Here is a 24,440-nt window from a genome sequence, read left to right as displayed (position 1 = left end):
TCAGTCGCTGTCCTTGAATGTTGCACATTCATTTCAGGAATTCCACTCATTTCATACTCCGACCCCAGTCTGTCTTTTTGTTCTTTGAAAAATCCAGGTGCATCCTGCGTTATTAAATCAGCTAAAATGAAGTTTTCCGTTGGGCTCGCGTCCCTCATCGCGAGCGTCGCCTATGCTGCCCCTTCCAACTCTGCCCTACAGCGCCGATCCGACGCCACAACAGAACAGCCGTCCAAGCTGCGACTGATCCCCGTCCCTAATGCGAACCGTCAGGCATTCGGAGTGGGCCGTAATATTGCTCCGACTAAAAACCTGAACCTGGCCTGGAAAACCCCCGATGAGGCCAGCCTCGTCTCTGTGGACCTGCTCATGCAACACCCTGCGGTGATTCTTGAGGACATCAATGATGTTACAGCCGTTGACTGCATGGGCCAGTCGCGGGTGGCTGTCACCTTCAGTGATAAGGAGGCCTTCGACGAGGCCCTTGAGGATTGGACCGGACTCGATGACAGCTTTGTCATGATCACAAACCACCAGGGAGATTGTGACTCCGAGCTAGAACGATCCTTCTTCGTGGCGGACACGGACACACTAGCATCGTTTGAGTCGAACCTTACCATTATTGCGAAGGCAGAGAAGAGTGATGTCTACAGCACTGCCGGTAAGGCCACCACCCGATGAGATACCAATCATGAACTATCGACTAACCGCCACACTCAGATTCGACCGAGATCAACTTCAACAGCGTGGCTACAGCCACCAGCCCGGTTGACAAGCGTGGAATCTCGCTGAACAAGGAAGGCCTGACGATCGCATACGACTGGGCGCTCCCGGAAGACCAGACGATCGTGAACACCACGAACGTAAAGATCCAGCTCAACCAGGCCGAGGTCAACAACTCGGTGACATATGCGGGCCACCTGAAGTGGGAGCTCTTCAAGGGGGTGACCGAGTTTACCATCGACATCGACAAGTCAATGTACCACCATGCCAACGTGACGATCGAGATAGACGGCGTGTACGACCAATCGTGGTCCTGGTCGCCGGTAGGTCTGTCGTACTCGATGATCGAGATCCCGGGGATCCTGAACCTGGGCCCCTCGGCGAGCGTGAGCATTGGGGGCGAGGTGGCCGCGACGGTGGGCGGTGCGGTGACGGTGGAATTCACGTCCCAGATGCCCAACGGCAGCATCCACCTGGACATGGTACACTGGGGCCAGAGCACATCGTACGGCTGGACCAAGGAGAAGCACGTGACGTACAACACGACCGAGACCGCCCAGCTCACGCTTCGGCCCTTCATCGACTTCACAGTCGAGTTCGCCTGCGATTTGTTTGATGGCCTGCTCGACCTCAGCACGGGCGTTACCGCCGAGCCCTCCTTCCCCTTCATCACCACCGCGACCGCCACGCAGTACCACAATGCCACCGGCGGGGTGACCTATCCCAACTCGACTGAGACCTGCGACAATGGCCTCAGCGAGGAGATCGACTTCGTCTTCACCATCACCGCTTTCGCCACGCAGTTCCTCAGCGTCAGTCTTTACGAATACAAGGCCGAGCTGTACAAGAGCTGCCTCCTCGGCTGGTTCGACTTCTAGAGTGCCGAGCGGGCTCTCTTTTTGTTCCAGTGCATATTTTCCTCGATACTGAGAGTGATTCAACCACGCAAACAGCACAGCAATGCCGCACGGCTGGAATGGCCCGGTTGAGAGGAGTTGGAATTTTGACACAGAGATACCCCCTGGAAACAAGAGCGTTCTGAAGGAGCAGTGATACCTTTGTACCTTTATAAAATCATGATGGCTGGCGCGCCGCAGGCTGGGCGGTCACTCACATTGTCACAACGAGAAGGCTAGCGCAATGTGCAAAAGTTCGGCAGGAAGTAGTGATCCATTAATATTTAAGATGATCGAATCCAGGGACCTGAGATGCTCCGCATAGATGATTTAACGCTCATCGATAAGAAGACTACCTTGTGGTTTAGTTCGGTTCACGTCGACGTATATCCCGCAGCACGCACAAGAAAATAAGTCATCCTGCGACAATATCCAGCGTATCTAGCTGTATAGAGAAGCAAACATCGGATATATGTTCGCGTCAAAGCAGAATCTCGTGGGGCCAGCCATGGGCATCAAAAGCCTCACGCCTACTCCAGGTGGCGAGGGCTGGGAGGGTCGGAGGCCTCGGCGGACTTCTCCTGGATCTGCTCCGAGTCCTCGGCGTGGTGACGGTGCTCCTCCTGATACAGAGGTTGGAGCGTGGCACTCTTCTGGAAGAGCACGTAGCGCTTGACCCACCAGGGCGCGGCCTGTGTGAGCTGATACTTGGCGAACTTGCTGGTGGGCACGGCGAAGACATAGTCGAGTTCCTCGAGGGTCTTCTGCTTCGTCTCTGCAAGTAAAACATGCACGTTAGTGATGACAAGTCTGGGACGAATTTTACCACAGGGGAGGGCGATGAGCTTACCTGGCACCCAGAAGAAGATCATGACAAATGCGACGGCGTTGAGGCCGGCGTAGAAGCCGAAGGCGCCGACAGTGCCGGTCTTGGCAAGCAAGAATGGGAAGCTGATACTGAGGATGGCTGCCCAGAACAGGCAGGTTGCGACGGCGAAACTCATGCCGACCTCACGATGGGACAGCGGGAAGACCTCGGCAGAGTATGTGAAGGGCACAGGACCCTCACCGGGCGAGTAGAAGGCAGCGAAGAGGTAGACGAACAGGGCGACCAGACCAGTACGCGCGGAGTTTCCCTGGGGGATGAGGGTGCAGAGACCGGCGGCCAGCAGGGTCCATGTCATCTGGGGGAAGGTGAAGAGCAGGAGGGAGCGGCGGCCAAAGGTGTCGATCGTCTTGAGGGCAGGGAAGGCGAACAAGAAGTTGACAGCACCAAAGATGAGCGAGAAGGTCAAGGCTTGATACTGGTCGGCACCTGCCTGCTCGAAGACGGTGGAAGAGTAGAAAGCGATGATGTTGATGCCGCACATCTGCTGGGCGATCATGACGGTGAAGGCGGCGAGAGTCGCACGCCTCACACGGGGGATGGTGAAGAGCTCGAAGAAACGGACGACGTAGGTGCTCTTGGCGATGATGTGAGACTCGAGCTCGAGGGCGGAGTGGATGAGGTACAGGTCGCGGGCGACCTGGATCTCGTTGTTTCGCAGCCTGGAAAGCGAGTCCCATGCCTTCACGTAGCGGTTCTTCTTGATGAGCCAACGGGGCGACTCCGGGCACAGGTAGATCAGGCACAGCAGCGGCACGGCGGGGATGAAAGGGGCTCCAAGCATGTAGCGCCACTGGTCTCTCATGTTATAGACGGCGAGGTTGATGACAGTTCCGAAGAAGATGCCAAACGCGGTCCACAGCTGCCAGGTCATGACCAGGGCACCACGGACAGGAGCGGGCGAGTTCTCGGCGGCGTACACAGGAACTACGAGACGTGAATGTTAGGACCCGATGGGTGTCGGAATGCATGTCGGAGGGTATTAGGAATCTCACCAGTAGATGCCTTGATTCCCATACCAATGCCCATCAGCAGACGGCAGGCCAGCTGTTCGGGCCAGGCGTGGCAGAAAGCAGATCCAATGACAGGCCACAGGCAGAAATTGGCAGAAACAAAGATGACACCACGACGGCCCAGCCAGTTGTTGACGCTAAGAGACAGTCAGCCACGACTTGTTTGTCTTGTCTCAGGCCATGATGGGGAAAGAAGGAGGTTCAAAAACTCACGGATCAGTGAGCCAGCAGCCGATGACAGCACTACCGATGTAGGGACCGGCGTTGACGAGACCGACGAGCAGAGTATCGTGCACGCTCTTGGAGCCGATGCCGTAGACCTCGGGGAAGAACAGGTTTGCGCCGTTGGAACCGGTCTGGTCCCAGCCCTGGACGGCGGCGCCGATGGAGCAGGTGATGACGGTCAGCCAAAGTCTCCAGGGCAGGCGCCACTTGTGCTTGACCTCGTTCTCGAGGACGAGCTTCTCGTCCTCGGTGAGAGCCTCATCGCCGCGGATGGAGTCGTAGTCCTCTCGGGTGAGCGAGGTGGCGACACCCAGCTGGGCGACGAGGGCGCCCTTGCGCAGGATGGGGATGTGGTCGGCAAGGCCCTTCTCGTGGGCGAAGGCGTCGACACCCTGCAGAAGCTGGCTCCTGGGAATGCCGGCAAGCGGGTTGGAGATCTTGGCCTCGATGTTCCTGTTGATGTCGATTGCGCCGGCAGATGCGCCGCGCTCGAGCTCGTGGGCGCCAGGCTCGGCGTAGCTAATTGTTTGTCGTGTTAGCTGAGGCACGAGGGCGGCCAGCCTGCATGTCAGCACGGCAGTTCCACTTGGGGCTTGGCTTACAGTTCACCCTTCTTCTCCGCCATGCTGGGCAATGTCTGGGGGCAAGGGGCGTTTGTCTGGAAAGCTCTAGAGGAAGCTTGTTAACAGGCCAAGCTTGCTCAAGGCCCTAAGATCAGGTCGCGCGGGCTTGGTCAGGGCGGGTCAGGCTTGGGCACAAGGCTTGATGCGAGTGAACGGCAGCCCTGGGTGTGTGGGATGTGGCGGGTGTGGATGGCGACTGGCTCGGTCAGAGTCAAAGAGGCTTCAGCTTCAGTCTTGTCTCTCTGTTCCACCACAGAAGATGCGACTTGGAAGTCAGGCGGCGGAGGAAGAGCTGGGCGCACAACGACCAAGAGGGAAAGGTGGGCAGGCGAGTTTATATACTGGCAGGGCCCCCATCTCAGCCCGTCGATCGGGATGGGATGGTGCGAGTGGATTTAATTCGGTGCCAGCGCCAGTCGAGGATCCTGCTGGGCCTGCTGGGAGGGATCATGTTGATATTGCTACGGTACTACGGCAGGTATACCATGTAGTAGTGTCTACCTGAGTGCCTACTTAGTACTGTGTAAGTAGGGAATGTACTGGGGTACCTGGGTACCTGGGTACCTGGGTACTTGGGTTCGATGCCGCCCGCCTGGCCGGTTGCAGCAGAAGCAGGCCCGCAATAAGAGCCGTCATCCCTGCAAAGCACGGAGTGGTCCCAGCTCCCCAGCTCCCAGCTCCCCAGCGTCTCCACCCTTGTCTCCGCGTTGATTGCCTCCCCATCTGGGGAACCGAATCAGTCGACCAGGCTCACCAATGGCGGCCGCCCCTCGACGACGCGGAGGTGGGGCACATGCTGGGCCAACATGGGGCCATCAACGGGGCACAGACAAGGGGCCGGTTCGCCTCTGCCAGTTCTGCCAGCTCTGCCAGCTCTGCCTTGGAGCTAATACTATGTAGCAAGTCAGCTAACCTTCAAGATGCCCCTCATGAGGCCCCGGGGCCAAGCCGCTTGTTGGGCGATGCAGGAGACCGCCGATGACCATGGTCCAAGAACTGGTCCGAGAACGAGCCAGAGCACTTCCGTTCAGTGGGAGCCCACGGCTGGGCGGCCGGTGACCAAGCCCCAAGCCTGCAACCTGCAACCCGCAACCTGCAACCTGCCAGCCAGCAACCTGCCAGCCAGCCAGCCTCTGGAAAGGGCCAGCCATCTCTCCCCAATGGCATTGTCGCAACCGTCAAAGGACCCGGTGGTCATGTGGCCATGCCAGGCTGATCCCGGGAGCCGCATATGGCCATGCGCTGCGTTGCCCTCGAGATGCATTGCCCTGCATGTCTCAGAAGGGTCCTCCTCTAAGGTTGGTCTGCCTTTCCGCGCCCTCTCTGCCTCAGCCCGACGACCAAGGGGACAGAAAGAATAAAGAAGAAGAAAAAATCGAAAACAACCATACATGCAGTCATCTCCAGTCAGCCCAGCCCAGCCCAGCACAGGCCCATGCAAACCTTGCCCATGCACCCACAAGGCACCGCACACCCACCCCGTCCACCGTGGCTTGGCACCACCACCCCGGCCAAGCTCTGCCGACTTTTGCGTGCCGAGACGCTTGAGGAGGATTTTCCTGTCATCGATCTGGCCCTCCCCCGCTTTTTCCTGGCTCCTTCAACCGTCGCGAAATTGTCGCCAAAATACCTTAGCAGCCATTCCCGCTGCCCAGTGACGACAGTGGCTTCTGCCCCCCCTGCTTTCTATCCTGGCAAAATCGGCTGTTGAGGCTCAAGGGGGCCCCTGGGGCTGTCCTGCAACGTAGTAGTAGGAGCACTCGTTCGGCTCCTGTTCCTAGTCCAGCCACCCGTTGCCAGCCAGGCCAGGCCCGTCAGGCTAATCGAGCCGGAGCCCACTGCCGTCTCAACTACAGTGGCGACGCCGGGGAGAGCTTGGTGTGAGTGAGCACCCAGCACCAAGAAGACCTGAGAGACATGGGAAATCACTGATCCTGTGGGCCGAAACTTACCCAGGTCTGCCCGTTCATTTCAGGCAACCCGAGCAGAAGGGTTGAAGGGCTCGGCAGCAAAACCCTGCCCCTTGGGTTTCCCGTGCCTGGATGACCTAGCCACCATGTCGCTTCTATTGTCCAATTCTGTAAATTTCTTTCTCCAGCCGTGCCTGGCAGCCTGGCCTCCCCGGCGCCCCGTCACCGACAGAGACATGCCGATCTGCACCGAAAACTGCTCACTTGGGGAAGGCTGCATTTTGTGGCACGCGAGTCACACACGTCCAATCTGTCGGTGACAAGGTGGTATCTGGGGTTCGGACGGGTTCGGACGGGTCTGGAATCTTCTTGCAAGTGACACAGGTCCACATTGACACCAGAGAGAGAGAGAGATAGAGATGTCTCGACGTTTTTGGACCACCATAGTTGCGAGTTGCCACAAGACCTGTCAATTGCGAGCTGCCACTCCGAACTAGGCATAGCATCGAGTCGCAAAACTCGTCACGAGGTGAGGGATCCCGCAGCTAGTAAACCAAACTCGCCGGAAACGAAAGATGACAGCCGCCGCCGAGGCTTGCTGCCGCGGCCCGCTAAGCACCTAGGTAGTTTACGTGTGCTCCTTTCGGCTGTATCAGGGCCCCATCACCGCAGAAACTGAGCCGCAGTGTCTCACTCAAGAACAAACAGCACGTTGACTCGTGCGCGCGCAGACAAAGCATGTGTCAAAAGAGGTCTGCCCTCTTCCTAGCGATGCGCTAGGCAGAGATAACATCCCGCGGTTATGCGACGAGTTCAAGACCGTGCTTGTCCGCCGTGCAACTAGGCAGCACGCTACGTTTTGAATAGAGACGTGCGGCAAGATTTCACTTTAAAACACAAAGTGCACTACAGCACTGACTGTTATTTTTCGTCGGGATAGTGCCGAGGAACATGCGATCAAGCCGCCTCGGAAACAAAGAGACTGGCCGTCAGCTGACCTTTATAACTTTCCCACGTGTGTCTCTGTAATGCCTGTGATGCGGTCCGCCCTTCCGCTTTTGTGATTGGCTCTGTCTGCCGCGCCTCACTGGCAGCCTCGTAGGTCCTCAGCGGTACTACTACCTGGCCGGGGAGCGAAGCGGTACCTTTCACAACTGCCGAACAGTGATTAGGCAGCCGTATGTACCATAGCCCATGGCTTGAGGGAGCAGCGCCGCAATCTAGATGGTGGGCTGTCGCCTTTATGCTTGCTGGGACTATCTCGCCTTACAGCGTTAGGGTTATACTCAAAGGTGGCGTGATTTCAAAGGGGAAAATATTTAATTGCCATCAAACCAATGCCTGAGGCAGTTATAACGTTTGGAAGCTATATGACGCGATGTGATACTGGCATGCCGAGTCCTCCCGGGTGGTCGCACTATGTGGTGACTGGCATTAAGAAAGGCCTTTGCGAGGGATATGACCAGTAATAGAACAGCTACGTTCATCTTTGAGACCAGTCACGAACCCGATACTGGTCAAAATGTTGAAGGATGCTAACCGGTATCTATATATGACCAGTCCCAACAGGCAGAGCGATAACTGGTCGGCAGACCGGCAGTTGGGGTCGTGAAGGGGCGTGACCAGTCCCCAGGAGGAAGCCCAGCTCTTCCAAAGAAGAAAAAAACTTGGTAGCTCGTTAGTATTTATAATTGAGCACTTCACACATATTGCTGATGCTCGGGGTCAATGCGCCGGTAGGACATTTCCAGCACTAAAGACTCGGAGTACCTAGATAGTTTTCTGGGCACGGAAGCTGCTGGCTGCCAGGAACCAAGCATTGAACCCAGGTTAAGCTAAGAGTACAATCTTCCAAATGTGTACTGGACGGACTATCGTAAGAGATCGTAAAATCACCTTTTCTAGACGCTTGGCCTGCTATGCAGAGGATGTCCTACAGTCTTTTCCTTTGCGTTCTGCTGGAAGCTGAGGTACCAGCCGGCGGCCTGGGTGAACATGCCCTGCCATGCCTTGGTTAGCAAGGTCAGCTAAATCCCAGGCACAGAACGGAATGGCAGCGGTGTCTCAACCTTGAAGACGAGTGTGCGCAATGCAAGAGTTCACATGGTTTATTATGGTGTCGCGGGTGTGTCTTCGTTCCACTTGAGCCTGGTGTTGGCGGAGATGATGCTGCAGGAACTCGTGGTGGTTGTCCTATTCTGCACCAGACGGCGCGTTGAGCTTCGCCCGGGCCTGCCAACATCCAGAAAGCTCTGGCAAAACTCTTGGTGTGGCGTGAACAGCTGATATTCTTCGCATGGGATGTCGATATTGGCTGTGCACACACAACTGATTGTTTGAAATTGGAATGTAGTTGTCTCATGGGCCGCGTGCTTGCTGGCACCGTCGTATGATGGCGGTCCCCAGATGCCGTCCTTGACTTGTCCTGCTCCCAGGCACCTGGGCAGGTTTCATGCGGTCAAAAGGAAATGGACTGGGAAAATCGCATCCGTTTAGCAGACTTATCAAACACTAAAGTCTAGCTCAGCAGTTGTGATTTTATTGCTGAAAGCCCGATTGAGCTGGATAGTCAGCCAACCCGTATTGTGTTTGGTTAAGAATGTCGCGCGGAACGGGCAATAACTACTAGACAGAACACGTTTGAGGTATATAATTTTAGAACTTTCCCCTCTATTTGCCTTCGGGCATTTGGTCAATTTGAAACGATGTAAGTCTGAAATTACCCCCCATGCTCCCCCACACCCAATTCTAGTAACGTGACTGACAACCTTTGCAGACAGAGAAGGTTCGAACCCCACTGACACCAGTAAATATGAGCCACGTACTGACCCTTGCCAACAGATTAGCATGGCCCCTGCACTAAGGATGACACGCTCAATCAAAGAGAAGCTACCAATTTTTTTGGCCTTTTTTTAACTCAAGTTTGGCGAGTTGCTAGGCCGCTGCGCAGCGGCACCCCTAGCAGTATTAGACCTATACTCTGATAACATGGGATGATATTGTCGTTGGGTCTTGTCAACCTGGGAAGAACGGCTTGCTCATCTGTCGGGCGTATTTGGGCGCCCAAGCCTGCGGCGTGTGCAGCGCCGGCAGTGATGCGGCTGAAGTACACCACCACTCGAGCCAGCACCTGCCGCACTGAAACCTCAATAAATTTTTGCAAGGGCCGGACGATCCTGGAGATCCATTTTGCGCCTTGTATTTCCGTCACTCACACGCCTATCTGTCGATACGATTTGAGCTCCGTGATTCACTAAGTCGAGGTGCAGCAGCCATCTGCTCAAGCTGGTGTTGGGACAGGACGCTGGAAATAGGGGTGGAATGCCAGCAATGGCGGGTTACTGCCGCCCTGCGGCACCTGGGAATGGGGGCATGCAGGTCAGCGATTTTGTCGGGTGTTCTGTTCGTTGGCCGTCTAAGCTGCAGACGGGGTAAACAGCTCCCCCTGCCATTGTTGTCGCGTCCACTGGCTGCATGTGGTTGGGGCACGCGTTCCGCGTTCGGATCTCAGGGTACCTTGGCCGCCTGCGCCGGGAACCGTCGATCCCAAAACGTTGGGATGGGGTCTTTCGCTCGCCGACAAACACAACTGCGTTGTCGATTCAATACTTGTTTCCCTTGGTTCTGCCCGAAAAAGACTGGGGATCTGAGTGACTGGGGAATGGCACTGTGGGAGTTCATGGTAGGGTGGCAGAGTCCGGGGTGAGCTTTTTATCATTAGCGTGTTTGACAGAGCAAACTTGCAGACGTGCTAGAACGTACTGTACGTGCGTGCTGAAAAAGTTGCATGAGCGAGATGGGATGGCTGCCAGACCGGCATGCAGAACATGCAACTCAATGCTAGGCTTGCAGAGCCTTACTTGACTTAGACGTCGTCGGCATCCTTCGTGCGCCTGTCACATGGGACTCCCGAGGTTCCGCGCTTTTTTGGATCCAGCATACATCATGTAATTATAGTCTTCTAACATCCAGGCCACTGATCCTCACTGGGCACCCGGGACGAGTGTTTATACCTAGGTAAGCTAAAGTCTCAATGCATTGGACACTGGCCGTCAAAGAAGAGCCGCCTCTGCTACATTCCCCTCCCCAACGCTTCATGCCCGGGAGAACTCTGACCATGAATGTCTACGACAAAGAAAGGCGCAATTAGTCGGTGGTGGGAAGCTCCACCATCGACATGCCAGTTATGTTCTGTAGGAGAGGCGGCTGAACCTTATCGACCCTATCAGGAAAGTGGGTTCAGTGCGACAGTGGCAGACTGCTGGCGGTTTCTAACCCGAACAGGCGGGCCCAGTCGGATAAGTGACCACAGACCTTACGGGGCTTAGTCAAACTCTCGTGTTGTATAACGCGGATCAAGAACGAGCCCTTTTTTAGTCAGACTCTATAGGTAGTGGCAGAACACTTTCAAGATTCCCGCCATGTATAAAATTTGTAACCGATGAATTACTGTTCTTGTGCTGGTCTGGTCAACACATCTGCGAATTTCACGTTCATGCCGGCATAAAGCACCAGCTCAGCACTAGACGTTGACCCCAGGGTACGTGTATGAAGTGCATAGAGTCAGTCCCCATCCGAATGAAATCGTACACAATAATCAGCGATGCTATCCAAGACTCAGAAATACTTTTTCCCTAGCCGGCATCAGGATTGGTGAGTACAGTAATTGGAATAGCTACTTATTGACACCCCCACCCCCCCACCAATAGCTATTTCCCGAATTGGAATGAATAGCATAGCGGTCCGGAAACAAAGGCCAGAGAATTATCTCATTAGCTGTCAAAAAAGGCTAAAAATTAGGGTCATGTCTTTGTGTCCCCACAAGACAATCTTTGTTCCCATGGTGGTCTGAACGCCCATGATGATTAAATGTACCTCATTGAATAACGCAATCTTTATTAGACCTGGGCCTACATTCTGTATTGTCACTCTTAGAAAATTAGCTTCAAATAGACTGAGATACATTTGTCTAAACAAGGAGACCGAGCAGGTATGCGGGATCGATCCTATGCCTACAACTCTGAGCATGACACGGGAAACACGGGTGTTACCGCCCGAGTGTTATACAAGGCTTGAGCTAGGTAGTTGTATGTCCCGTTTGAAAGTGTGTGGGCAGATAGAGGTCAAACACTGTCAGGTCACAATGGGTGGGCGGCATATGGGAGTGCCAATCGGCGCGGCGTTTCTTTCCCCTCCATAGTTATGAGCCACTTAAGCGAGTCTCGAAGATTGGCAATATTAGTGATAAAGATTGATACCGCCCAAGTATCGCAGAATCCAGGATAAGAGCACGAACTTCAAGTTTGTCGTCTCGAGCCGCAGCCAGCAGCGGGCGGAGCATTGGAAGTATCAAGCTGAAACGTCGACCAGGAGCGTCATCAGGTTCAAACATCGACAAGACATGTCACGTCAGCTTCGCAGTAATAATCTCAACCTTGGAAGGTCGGGTTTCTAACGGCCCTTGTTGACCTGGTATCAAAACATTATCTAAATATGTTCTAAGCAGACCGCCCTGCAACGGACTCGATCTGGTTTAATATAATTTCAAGACTGCAACACAAAGCGGCCATTTGCAACTGTCAGCCCTGACCGGACCTTGAGTGACCTTCGCTTGCCAACGATTAACTTCACAGGTATTAATTTTGAAGATTCCAAGGGCGATTTAGGGACTTCTTCTGTCTTCATTTACTGGGCACCAGCGGCGGGCATGGTCATGTTGCAGACGTAACCGTAGTCGCTGTCGGCAACGGCAGACCGCTGGCATGTGTTGCTACAGCGCTCAGAGCACTCGGGAGCATCATCAGGGACGCTGTTGTCCAATTCAGTAAAAGTGGCCCATCTCGTGTGGGTGATCCCGGGGAACCTGGCCGGCGGGGACTGATAGCAGAGTATGTTGCCGTCATGCTGGAGGGGAGGAGCAACAAGGTGGGTGGGGCTCAATAGCGGGACGTTTTCCTGTACGTACATGAGGGTGCTGGCCTGACAGCTTGCGCGCTTCGCAATGCAAGCCTGGTTCAGGGCAACGGTCTCGCAAACCGGGCACCATCGCTGGTACTGGATGAGGGTGTTGGGGGCCTCGAAGGCTGCTCCGGCTAGAGGAACGCCGCGAACGGCGAGGGCGCTGGCCGCGCCGATGAAGGTAAGGAAGGCGGTGGTCTGGTATAGTCTTGTCAGTTTTCGCGGGCTCGTCTTTCCCCTGTCTGGTAGGATTGGGTATTTCCGCATGGGCTGGACAAATATTTATTGCACCTCGGGCAAGGGACTTCAAGTTGTTCGTACCTTCATGATTGCAGCGTTGGGAGGAGCGATTGAAGGAGTGACGACAGTCGGCAACAGAGAAAGAGCTGGTTTGCGAATTGGTCAAGGTTGATGGGAGATCCGAGGTGCGAGAAGCGAGACTTATTCTTTGGACTGCAAAGGAGATAGACAATAAATGTGGAATGTATGGAGGACGTCAGGGGAACATGCTCTCCTGTAGTGCTTAGCAATGATGCTTGAAAAGGGACGTCACTCCTGTCGCTGCCCCTGAATCAGGTGCATCTGGTCCGGGGCGGATTGGCACTGTGAATCCCAATTTGAAGGCAGTTGCAAATGGGGCTGCGGTCGGGTTGATCCTCGGTCTTGATCCACATTTTGGCGTCCTTCTGGCCCAAACATGGCCCATTGTTTCAATGTTGCTCTTGTCCCACGACAGTGGTGTTTGGAAACTGCAAGCAAAGACATTCTTAAGCATTATTAGAGACACTGTCGATCGTAGCAGGAATGAGTGGTAAAAAGGAACGAACAAGAGAAAAAAAGTAAAAAACTGGCAAGTTTTCAAGACACACCGAATTGGACAGCCGCACAACGTTTCAGGGGCTTCAGTCAGGTATTACTTGCGCGACCTGACGGCTGCACACGAAGCTCATCTATTTCGCTTGGCCGTGCATTTGTGGTAGACTTGGCTGTTGACGCTCACAGTCTGAACGACACAATTTAGCTTTGCCTGGCTCAACTACGCCGTGACCATGATGGATTACGTCCACTTATTTCCGCTTTGAGGGCTCCGGCCCAGTTTTCATTTCAAAAGGCCATTCCCGACGATCGCTGCTCGTACCGCAAGACTGACCATCGCTGCCGCTCACTTATTATTACAGATAGATGTGCGTGATCGACAGTGCACGGGAAACACTGTGTTGGCTCGGCTTTCGGAGATCACTGCATGTAAAACACCCGACTTGGAGAAAACAAATAATAGGAGCATCTCCCGGCTTCGGCCACATTATATTTTTTATTTAACTATTTATTTATTTATTATCTTCTTAACTTTTAAACTAATTATTAATTTATACCTTAAATATAAAGTTAATAATTATTTAATATCTTTCCCTTTAAGAAAGTTAAATTTAAAAAAAGACCTTTAAATTTAAAATTAAAATTCTTATAAATTTTAATTTCCTTTAAATTAAATTTATAATTCTTTAATTTCTTTAAAAATATATTAACTATTTTAAATATTAATAACTTCTTTTTAAAGTAAAGGTTTACTTTTATATAATTATAAATTTAATTATTAATAATTATTTTTCTTTTATTTATAAATTATTAGAATTATAAATTTAAATAATAAAGTATAGTTACTTTATTTAATTATCTTTTAATTTAATTAAATAATTACTTTTAAATAGTTTTATTTAATAGATATTTATTTATAGAGTAAAGCTAGAACCTTTAAAGAAATAATAGTTTTATCTTTACTTATTTTAATTAACTTACTTAAATTATATAATAACTTTATATATAATACTTAATAATGTTAAGACTAGGTAGTTTATAGTTTATAATAGCTTTAACTTTTAATAAACTAATATATATATTAATTATATTAATTTAAATAAATTAAATATAGTTTAATATATTAATATAAAAGGTATTTTCTAATAATAAATAGTATTATAAATATAAATTATAAAGTTATTATAAAAGTTTTATATAATAAACTTAATTAAATTAATCTTTAAAAATATATTATATTTTATTTCTTTAAAACTTTAATTATTTATTTTTAATTTAATAATAAAATTAAAAAATATTAATAATTTATATATATAAGTTTTTAATTTTAATAATTTTATAAAAGAAATAATTATTAATAGTTAAATTTATAATTATATAAAAGTAAATTTTATATTTAAAAACTTAAAGAATTATAAGTTTAATTTAAAATATATTAAAATTTATAAAATTAAAAACTTTAATTTTAATTTAAAAATTTAAATATATTTATAAAATTTAAAATAAAATTTAAAATAAAACTTAAATTAATTTATAAATTAATTTATAAATTAATTTATAATATAATATAGACTATTTATATTTTTTTAGTTCTACTATTAAATTAGAAGTGAATAGTTAGGGTTTTAAAGGGATGAGATATAATATATCTTTTAAAGATTAGCTTAGCTAAGTTTGCTATATAGGACTTTTTATAGTGACTTTATAATTGTTTATAACGCTGTCTGTTATTAGAAGATACCTTCCTACGCTAGTGCGCTAGGTCGTGCCGGTTTAGGCTAGCGTTATAATATAATATAATATAATATAATATAATAATTAATTAAAAATTAATTAAAGAAATAATGTATATATTATATTAATTATATTAATTATATTAATTATATTAATTATATTAATTATATTAATTATATTAATTATATTAATTATATTAATTATATTAATTATATTAATTATATTAATTATATTAATTATATTAATTATATTAATTATATTAATTATATTAATTATATTAATTATATTAATTATATTAATTATATTAATTATATTAATTATATTAATTATATTAATTATATTAATTATATTAATTATATTAATTATATTAATTATATTAATTATATTAATTATATTAATATTATATTAATATTATATAATATTAAAATAATAAAGACTTTTAGAATTTTAATTATTAATATTTTTAAAGTTTTATTAATATTAATAAAATAATTAAATACATAAAAAATTAATAAAATTAATATTTATCTACTTAACTTTAATATTTATTTATTTAATAATTCTTATAAATTTATTTAATACTAACTTTTATATATAAAACTTATATAAAACTATATACTTAATTAAAATTCTTTAAACTTTTAATATTTTAAATATAAACTTTTTTATATACTTTTAATATATTTTAATATACTTTCTAATATACCTTTTAATATACCTTTTAATATACCTTTTAATATACCTTTTAATATACTTTTAAATTATATATATTTAAGTATTAACTAAATATTTAAATATAAAGGTTATATTTTTCTAGTTTTAATACTTCTTTTAATTTTTAATACTTTAAACTTTTAACTTTTTAATATTTAACTAATATTTAAATACTTAATTAATATTTAAATATATATAACTTAAAAGTATATTAAAATATATTAAAAGTATATTAAAAGGTATATTAAAAGGTATATTAAAAGTATATTAAAAGGTATATTAAAAGAGGTTTATATTTAAAGTATTAAAATTAACGAAGAAAATTATTTTATAAAATCTTTTATATTAATTTAAAAATACTTATAAATATAAAGGAGTTATTAAGAAAAATAAATATTAAATAAATTTATAAAATTATTAAATAAATAAATATTAAAGTTAAATAAGTAAATATTAACTTAAATATTTATAATTAATTAATAAATTATTTATATTAATATTATTTAATATATTATATTTATTTAAATTTAATAATAATTAACTTTAAAATAATATATTAATAATTTATAAATTAAAACTTTATTATTATTATATAAAGTTATATAATATTATAAAAATTATATAAATTAATAAAAATTTATAAAAGTTTTATATAATATATTAAATATTAAATTATAAAATAATTTTAATTTTAATAAAAATATATATTTATATATATTTAAATAAATTAAATAAAATTAAAAGTAATTATAAATATATTATTTTAATAATTATTTAAAAAATTAAATAAATAATTATAATTATTTAATAAAATAATAAATAGAATTTATTAATATTTTTATTACTTTAATTAATTAATATTTTTATAAATTTATTAATAACTTTATAATATATAATATACTTTAATTATATATATTTATATATTTTATTATATAACTTTAAAAGTTTAATTAAATAAATATAATTTTAATATATTTAAAATAAAACTTTATATACTTTTAATTAAAAGTATATACTTATTTACTAATTAAAAAGTATTTTATATAAAATAACTTCTTCTTAAAAGAGCTTATTAAAGTAAAAAAAGTAAGCCTTAAAGTATAAAGTATAGTAAAGAGTTATAAATAAAGTTAATAAATATAACTTAAGTTCTTAAAAAACTAACTTACTTTATTTATAATCCCTTATTATAAAGAAGCTTTATTTATTAAAGTTATAAAGATTTTAAGGTTCTATACTTTAATTAATTAAATAGTAGAAAGGATATACACCTTTCAATTAAAGGTACGCAAATTTCCGTTCTTATATATTTTAAGGTTTTTAGAAAGTTACTTGTATAGCGAACCATCCTAGTAGTCCCTAAAAGAGGGGCTGCTAGGGTTCTAAACAGCCCCGATGACGTACTACAGGCATTTTCCACTAAAATAAATACTTTAGTACCACAGACCCTTTGCTTGCCCTCGCACTACCGAGGTTATTGAGTCTGTCCTGGGACTACCTTACACCACTCTCTTAGCTCTCAAATAAACGTGCAGGGCATTATTCCTCCTTTTTCAAAATGGCCATACCTAATTTCGATGATTTGCCCATGGTAAAGGGCATGCCCAATGGCTGTGCGTGGGGTGTGTTTGATAAGGAAGGCAAGAAGGATATGCTGGGCACACTCAATCTTCTGACGCCCGACATCGTAGCGTCAGCCGCAACGGAGATCAAGGAGGGGGTATCAATATCGCTCAAGTAAGGAAATATCAAGATGGGATGGAGCAGCACCACACGTGGCCCCTACTCACTATTCTTCAAAGTTGGCCTCTGAATGGCATCAAGATACCCTTACCCGGCCGTAGATCGCCAGCTCACAAGGTCATGTCCCTTTCCTCAAGTGGGATGATGCCACCTGGTTCCCATGGCTGGGATGATGAGCTCGAGTTCAACACGCAATTCAGCAGCCAGTGGGATAGCCTGGTCCACGTACAACACCAACCCTCTGGTCTAGCATACAATGGGATCAAGCCAACCCAGGAGAACCTCGTCTCGCCTCAGACAACCATGGAGAACGGGCAGCCCACCATTGATCACTAGCATTCTCGCGGGGGCCTTGTAGGCCGGGGCGTACTTATCGACTTCAAGGAGTATATGGAGTCTCAGTCTAAACCATATCACTATTTCGATGGGTATCGAATCACTATTGAGGACGTAGAGAAGGTTGCACGTCATCAGGCAGTATGATTCCGCCGCGGCGATATTTTGATCATCAGAACGGGAGCAACAGAGATTTGTAAGGCACGCCCGCCCAAACCGGGAAACAGTTCCAGCCTCGCTTTCAGCCCTCAGTCAGTTAGGACTGTCTAAGGCGAGATTTAGCACTACTACTTCATGGAAAAGCTCAACATTTGAAGCCTAGGGTTCGGTCAGAATAGTAAAGGCTGACGCGCTGGCTTAGGGGAGAACCTTTCAGCGGAAGATTTGGATAAAATGAAGGCCGCGAAGTTATCAGGGTTGCACGGGACATCTGACACAGCCAAATGGATTTGGGACAAGCACTTCTCAGCTGTAGCAGGCGACAGCCAGTCATTCGAGGCATATCCACCGATCAAGCCGGATGGTACAGAAGGGGGTCCGCAGGATTTAGGTAAGTTTCCAGCTGCAGTCTCGCTCTCTAGGTATCTATTGACTAAGCTCTTAGTTCTGCACCAATATTTACTTTCACTATTTGGCATGCCCATAGGAGAGTTGTGGGACTTGAAAGCGCTCTCCTCCTATTGTAAGAAGACAAGCCGGTATTCATTCATGCTGACATCAGCACCACTAAATCACCCTGGGCTTATTGCCTCCCCGCCGAACGCGCTAGCGATCTTTTGAGATTATAAGAGGTCTTGTTGGCGGCACTGCAGGAGCATATGGGTCTAGGTACTCCTCTCTGAAGGTAACGAGTATTCACTCATGTTGGAAGGCACGGTTGGCCTATATATAACTGCAATAGGAGCGCAACTGCCAAGTCCTACACTCTGCCGCCCGGCTAAAGGACTATTATAATCAATCTAACAATTAGCTACTCCCTAGCAGTTACAAGTACCACACTATTACTATAACTAAATACAGATAGTACTATAACTACTTACTTCTTTTAAACATTTTCTGGTTCTGGTTCCGCCGTTATTCCGCATACGTCCGGGGACATACACGGCGCCTTCATACAGTGGTAAACGCTGAAGACCGAAGGCATCTTATGCTCGAACTGTCCTCGGCTCATCTTCGCACCATGCAATGACTTCGGGGGTCAGAGCCCTTTCTCGGAAGCGGCTGCGCACTGATCCCGGATTTCTACCGGTAGGCCCACGGTGCCGAGCCGTTGCACGGTCGGCTATCAACCGAAAACCAATTCCTCACAGCGAAATGTTTTCATCAGAATGTATGACCGTCCAAGTGGGCCAGCAATCCTGGGGACCTGTAGCAAACTCTGATTTGCGCGTTTGAGCGGCTGCCGAGGCTCATTTACAAGCAGTCCCCGAGAACTCATGCGGCATACGTACATTTATTGGTTCTTAGTCAGTTGTCTCACGTAACCTGGATGTTTACGCCACGGACGGCCGTCGGGCAATTGCGATTGTGTATGAGTCGTAGCAATTCGCCAGTCTGAACCGAGTCATGCCACTCGTCTTAAAGTTTGACTTGTTGGCCCAGTAGATCCTACCGCAGGGCTAATACGTACATACAGTGGTAGCACTTCAGTGGATTGTGGAGTTGCTGATAGGGCACGAAGCATGGATGCCGATGGCTTCTGGAACGTCACGATATGGCCCAATCCCTAGGCAATTGGTCGAGGACCAGTCTGCAAGGAAGGCTACAAAGTCTAATTTTCGTGCTCGCCGCAGAACATTTTCCCTGTCTGCTCTTGGGACAAACCTTCCAAGCCCGCTCAGACGCTTTTCGACTGGCGAGCTCACCCCACCTGACTTCATGAGAGCCGTGGTGACAAGCTCCCCTGGGCGCTCTAGTACCAGTACATGCTTGGTGGCAATCCATGTCGGTTCTGAAATGTGGCTTAAATCAACTCACTTCCTTCCACCTTCAGTGGTATAGTGCACATCACTCTCGAGGCGGCATTCCCAGCCCCTCCCGCAAAATATTCGACCACCCCTGAGCTCTTAGCATGGTGAATATTGCTCCTTTCGACTTGCTACCGAGCGCTCCCATGAGCCCAAATCCATCAAACTTGGCAAGGCGAGACTCGACGTCACTTGTGGAAGACTCCAAGGGACTGTGGTTTGCATTAGCGTGTCTGGCAGGCATAGGACTATGGAACTCCTGCGAGATCGTCGTCGTCGTTTGGTGGACCTTCAGGCACAGGCGCACCCTCTATTTTTGGAGCTTAATGGTGGCTGCAGGAGGCGTCATCGTCTGCTCAGTGGCACAGGTCATCGACTTCAGCCTCGGTAGCACGAATGGCATGTTTGTGGTGGTGCTTGGCTCAATCGGCTGGATTCCAATGGTTACCGGCCAGTCCCTCGTCCTTTACTCACGGCTCCACCTTCTTTGGGTCGATAGCCGCATCATGACTTCTCTCCTGACAATGATTATCTTCAACGGTCTGACAATGCACGGCGGCGCCCTTTCGATAAATATCTTAGCGCGGGCCTTGCAGACGGAATCATTAAAAAGAGCCTACGAAATCATGGAGAGGACAGAAGTGACCGTGTTTTTTGTGCAGGAAATCACTTTATCCGGGCTATACCTATGGCGGTGCAGGCACTTCTTGAGGCAATACGGACGCAGGATGGAATCAGAAGAAACCGCAGCGATGAAAAGCACACTAAGGTCTCTTATCCTGGCAAACCTGGTCGTTCTCTGTTTGGATCTGAGTATTCTCGGTAAGCAGAATGATTCAAAATTCTCTGTGTCATGGCGATATAAGCTGGAGCTCGACTGCTTTGCAGCATGGTCGTTGTGTCTCAGATCAATTGTACTCTGCCGATTTCGTTAGAATTGGGCTAACTTCCTCCTAGTTCTAGAATATCTTGGCTACAACTATGTGCAAATCAAAGTCAAAGATTTTATCTACAGCTTCAAGCTCAAGATTGAGATAGGGGCCCTGAATAGCCTACGAGACTTCGTGCGGCAGTTTCGAACCTTGGACTCCAGTTTCCAGTTCAAGCAGCAGAGAAATATTCAGGAAGGAATCCAGAGACAATGGGAGTCGGCACTGCAAAGAGCGTTTGGAACAGTAGGCCGGACGAGACCCGGGGAACCCGAGGAAGTTCACGTGGCAGAAGGCCGTCAGATCCTGGTGCCAGGAGAGTTGTCAGCAGCTACAGAGGGGCAATCTATGGAAGCAGCGATGGGTACAGGGAAGGAAAGGCTTGCAAAAGACGGCAAGTAGTACCAGTGAAGAAGAATACCACACGAGGGCCAGTGAGTCCAACCAACTATCTCGAGGCACTGAGTGACAGCAGCTGTGGATCGCCCTCCTTGGCGTCATACACGCCTTACTGAAAGTTGCAATCTGCTGCTCGGCTGCCGGAGGTGTAAGCACTTGTGCAGCAGCGACCATCGCAAATGTGTCTTCCGGCACAACGATAGGACTGAGGGTGTTACTTCGCGATCGCGCGCGTACCGGGTTTGAAATCATTTCCACGTCATCCCTGTCCGTTGCTCAAGTGCCGAAGCGAGTATTTAATAGACACTCTCCTTGGTGACCAAACTGCCTGCTCTCTTGCATATCGAGGTCTCCCCGAACTTTTCACATCCGAATGTCACGCCATGTTTTTCAAGACAGATATCCTGAGCAGCCTTCTCTTGGCGGTTGTCTCGTACGCGGCCTTTAGGATCCTGCTCCTGGTCAGAAAGAAGGGGCCGCATCCAATGCCGCCGGGGCCAAAACCTTGGCCAATATTGGGAAACATCACTGACTTACCAAGGACTGGTGTTCGAGAGTGGGAGTTTTGGCTGGAACACAAGAGTAGATATGGTGAGTGCGGTCATTCTACCTAGATACACATACTGCCAGTGGTCCACTTGCTGTTGCTTCTGACTCAAATGACAATCTGCAGGACCAATTAGTTCCGTCACCGCCCTCGGGACTACGATTATTGTGCTAAATTCACCTCAGGTGGCATTCGAACTACTAGAAAAGCGCTCTGCTATATACTCATCCAGGCCGAATCTGATATTTGGCAATGAAATGTGTGGCTGGGGAGACCTTCTCGCAACCCAGTTCTATAATGACCGCTTACGCGCCTACCGAAAACCTATTCATGCCCTAGTTGGAACAAAATCAGGCGTTTCACGTTACAACGACCTCCAAGAACTCGAGGTGCATCGCTTTTTACTTCGTGTGTTGAACAAACCTGCCAATCTATTGGACCATATTAGGACGTATGCGGATCTGTGCCGTCCCTTCCCCATTTAGTAAAATATTGTAAAGCTAAGAGGATATTATGTGCTAGCGAGGCCGGGGCAATCATACTGAAGATGGCCTACGGTTACACAATCGAGCCGCACAAGCGAGACCCGCTTGTCGACATAGCAGACGAGGCGTTATTGCAATTTTCGGCAGCTACGGTCCCTGGTGCTTGGCTGGTCGATACCATTCCAATTTGTAAGTTATGCATTTATAGTACTATCTCAACAGCCCGCTAATGGCTTGTAGTGAGACATATTCCCAGCTGGGTTCCAGGAGCCGGCTTCCAAAAGACGGCAATCAAGTGGAAAGCAACGCTGGATGAGCTCGCAGAGAGGCCTATGCAGTTCGTTAGAAAGAAGATGAAGGAACAAGAGTTCGAGACATCTTATGTGTCTGCGATATACGAGAGAGCGGGTGGAAAACTGAACGCGGAGGAAGAACACGTCTTGAAGTACAGCGCGGCTTCTCTTTACACCGGTGGCGCTGACACGGTAAAATGTCTTCAGCCCAGCTTCGATTTCAATCAGCTGATTCGTGCCACAGTCGGTCAGTTCCATCACTACGTTCTTTCTGGCCATGGCATTGCATCCTGAAGTGCAACACAAGGCGAGAGAGGAGATAGACCGCGTGATAGGAGAAAATCGCCTCCCGACAGTTGAGGACCGCGGAAATCTCCCATATGTCGAGGCTGTTGTCAAGGAGGTATTTCGCTTTCACCCCGTCGTGCCCATGGGGCTCCCTCATTTGGCCACCGAGGACGACCTCTACGAAGGTTACTTGATCCCAAAGGACGCGATAATTGTCCCGAATATCTGGTTAGTGCCGAAGCTGCTCGCTTTCAATACTATCTTCTTGCGCATCCTCCCTGGAACCCAAGATTACTCCTCACGCCTCGGGGAAAGCTAGCAAGCAAAACTGACCTATGATTTTCTTAGGTGGTTCACTCATGATCCATCAGTGTATGCAAAGCCAGAGATCTTTGACCCATCGCGATTTCTCGGACCTAGCCCCGCACCAGATCCATATAGCTATGTTTTCGGGTTTGGCAGGCGTTCTTGCCCTGGGAAGATGCTCGCGGACGCATCCGTATGGCTCACAGTTGCTCGATCACTCGCTGTGTTCGACATTTCGAAATTCCGTGATGACGCTGGTAATGAGATTCAGCCGGCTGTCAAATTCTCAGCAGGCATCCTCAGTCATGCTGAGCCATTTCAGGCAAGCATTAAGCCTAGAAGCCCTGAGCATGAGGGCTTGATAAGAAAGGTTGAGAAAGAAAATCCATGGAAGGAAAGCAGTGCCAGCGAGCTTGACCCAGTGGCTACCTGACGACGCCCTTGTGAGTGACACGAGATACAACTGTACCTAATGAAACTCTTGTTGTCGGAGGATCTTTGCCGACACCGTGCTGGTCTTTCAATCCGGTTTCAGGAACTTGGGAATTCAGGGAAGGTGATCAATCTGCAGGACTAAGGCATCCATAGAGTTAGTATTTTGCTCCATCTCATGCGAGCTTGTGGGCAACTTACTAGGCACTCTATTAATATCGGGCCTCTGTCCAAGCAACCTAGTGAAGAAGGTTTCACAGCGAGATTTATATCTACTAGCAGTTGTCTCAATGCACTGGTTTTCATGTAGAATATTGGAGAGTGAAGCCGAACGGCAATGAACTCAACTTCAAGTTGAGCTTGCTTGGGTGCTCTGAGCAGACAAAGTGTCCGATGTTCTACTTAAATAAGTCTGAACACCTTTGAAGCAAGCTGTACTCATTAACGTGGTTTTCACGTTAGAACTCGATTATTAGTAAAATAGTATATTGAGTTTCTAAACTAGGATTATAGACTACTTTATATTAATAACTTAACTTTAACTATACTATATTTTTTCTTTATATTATATAATTATTTTTTAATTTAACTATTTATTTCTTTTTTAATAGTTTAAAGTTTATATATAAAGTTTTTAATAACTTTATATATATCCTTATAATTCTTTTATAAAGGAACTTTAAATTTATTTATTTTTTTTATTTTTATTATACTTTTTTATATTATTAAAAGTTAATAGTAATTAATAATAAAAATATAGATTTAAAGAAAGATAAGTTTATTATACTTTTTTATTTTTATAAATTATTTTTAAAACTTTTTAAAAGTTTTAATATTTAATTATAAAAGTTATAAAGGTAGTATATTATAACTTATTTCTTTATTTTAAGTTTTTAAAGTTAATAATTATATATTTAAATAAAGGTTATAATATTTACTTAATAAAGGTTTTATTAATATATATATATATATATATTTAAAAGATAATTTTAATTAAGTTTTTAATATAATTTATTTATATAATAATTATTTTTAAAGATTTAATTTTATTATATAACTTTTATAATATTTTAATTAATATTATTATTAAAATAATACCTTTTAACTTTATTTATATATTATAAAGTTAAAATTATAAATATTTATTATATTATAACTATTATTATTAATATTATATTATTTTAAATATTAAATTTTAAATATTTATTATTATATAA

The 24,440-nt window shown here is 45.8% G+C and overlaps 6 protein-coding genes across 6 annotated transcripts; 4 read left to right on the top strand and 2 right to left on the bottom strand.

Annotated features, from left to right (window-relative positions):
* Positions 1 to 126: 126 nt before the first annotated feature.
* Positions 127 to 1,601, top strand: KVR01_010829 (uncharacterized protein; the record flags this gene model as incomplete). Its single annotated transcript, XM_044793899.1, has 2 exons — positions 127 to 661; positions 721 to 1,601. 2 exons carry the CDS (start codon positions 127 to 129, stop codon positions 1,599 to 1,601), a joined length of 1,416 nt encoding a protein of 471 aa, XP_044639976.1.
* Positions 1,602 to 2,149: 548 nt separating this feature from the next.
* KVR01_010817 (uncharacterized protein) lies at positions 2,150 to 4,368 on the bottom strand (the record flags this gene model as incomplete). The annotated part of the gene is made up of 5 exons (XM_044788672.1): positions 2,150 to 2,394; positions 2,470 to 3,432; positions 3,501 to 3,655; positions 3,732 to 4,262; positions 4,346 to 4,368. The coding sequence occupies 5 exons, from the start codon at positions 4,366 to 4,368 to the stop codon at positions 2,150 to 2,152; spliced, it is 1,917 nt and encodes a 638-aa protein (XP_044639964.1).
* Positions 4,369 to 11,961: 7,593 nt separating this feature from the next.
* KVR01_010934 (uncharacterized protein) lies at positions 11,962 to 12,561 on the bottom strand (the record flags this gene model as incomplete). The annotated part of the gene is made up of 3 exons (XM_044782006.1): positions 11,962 to 12,085; positions 12,242 to 12,432; positions 12,556 to 12,561. 3 exons carry the CDS (start codon positions 12,559 to 12,561, stop codon positions 11,962 to 11,964), a joined length of 321 nt encoding a protein of 106 aa, XP_044640081.1.
* A 4,495-nt stretch (positions 12,562 to 17,056) lies between these two features.
* KVR01_010970 (uncharacterized protein) lies at positions 17,057 to 18,357 on the top strand (the record flags this gene model as incomplete). The annotated part of the gene is made up of 5 exons (XM_044792480.1): positions 17,057 to 17,235; positions 17,301 to 17,526; positions 17,578 to 17,718; positions 17,944 to 18,127; positions 18,182 to 18,357. 5 exons carry the CDS (start codon positions 17,057 to 17,059, stop codon positions 18,355 to 18,357), a joined length of 906 nt encoding a protein of 301 aa, XP_044640117.1.
* A 1,291-nt stretch (positions 18,358 to 19,648) lies between these two features.
* KVR01_010844 (uncharacterized protein) lies at positions 19,649 to 20,875 on the top strand (the record flags this gene model as incomplete). The annotated part of the gene is made up of 3 exons (XM_044794880.1): positions 19,649 to 19,876; positions 19,913 to 20,366; positions 20,502 to 20,875. 3 exons carry the CDS (start codon positions 19,649 to 19,651, stop codon positions 20,873 to 20,875), a joined length of 1,056 nt encoding a protein of 351 aa, XP_044639991.1.
* Positions 20,876 to 21,140: 265 nt separating this feature from the next.
* KVR01_010789 (uncharacterized protein) lies at positions 21,141 to 23,527 on the top strand. The gene is made up of 6 exons (XM_044786013.1): positions 21,141 to 21,463; positions 21,546 to 21,870; positions 21,942 to 22,093; positions 22,145 to 22,389; positions 22,442 to 22,713; positions 22,834 to 23,527. The coding sequence occupies exons 1-6, from the start codon at positions 21,256 to 21,258 to the stop codon at positions 23,222 to 23,224; spliced, it is 1,593 nt and encodes a 530-aa protein (XP_044639936.1). The 5' UTR covers positions 21,141 to 21,255; the 3' UTR covers positions 23,225 to 23,527.
* Positions 23,528 to 24,440: the final 913 nt, after the last annotated feature.

This window comes from Diaporthe batatas, assembly GCF_019321695.1.
Source record: "Diaporthe batatas strain CRI 302-4 chromosome Unknown Contig00014, whole genome shotgun sequence".
NCBI lineage: Eukaryota > Fungi > Ascomycota > Sordariomycetes > Diaporthales > Diaporthaceae > Diaporthe > Diaporthe batatas.
Note: the sequence above shows the minus strand (reverse complement) of the source record. Positions and strands in the feature narration are given on the sequence as shown.

Bases quoted from the DNA above. Each gene is read 5' to 3' on its own strand.
- KVR01_010789 (XM_044786013.1), top strand. From the start codon at position 21,256: ATGTTTTTCAAGACAGATATCCTGAGCAGCCTTCTCTTGGCGGTTGTC. The intron at 21,464-21,545 runs GTGAGTGCGGTC...GACAATCTGCAG, and splicing joins GGAACACAAGAGTAGATATG to GACCAATTAGTTCCGTCACC. The intron at 22,390-22,441 runs GTAAAATGTCTT...TTCGTGCCACAG, and splicing joins ACACCGGTGGCGCTGACACG to TCGGTCAGTTCCATCACTAC.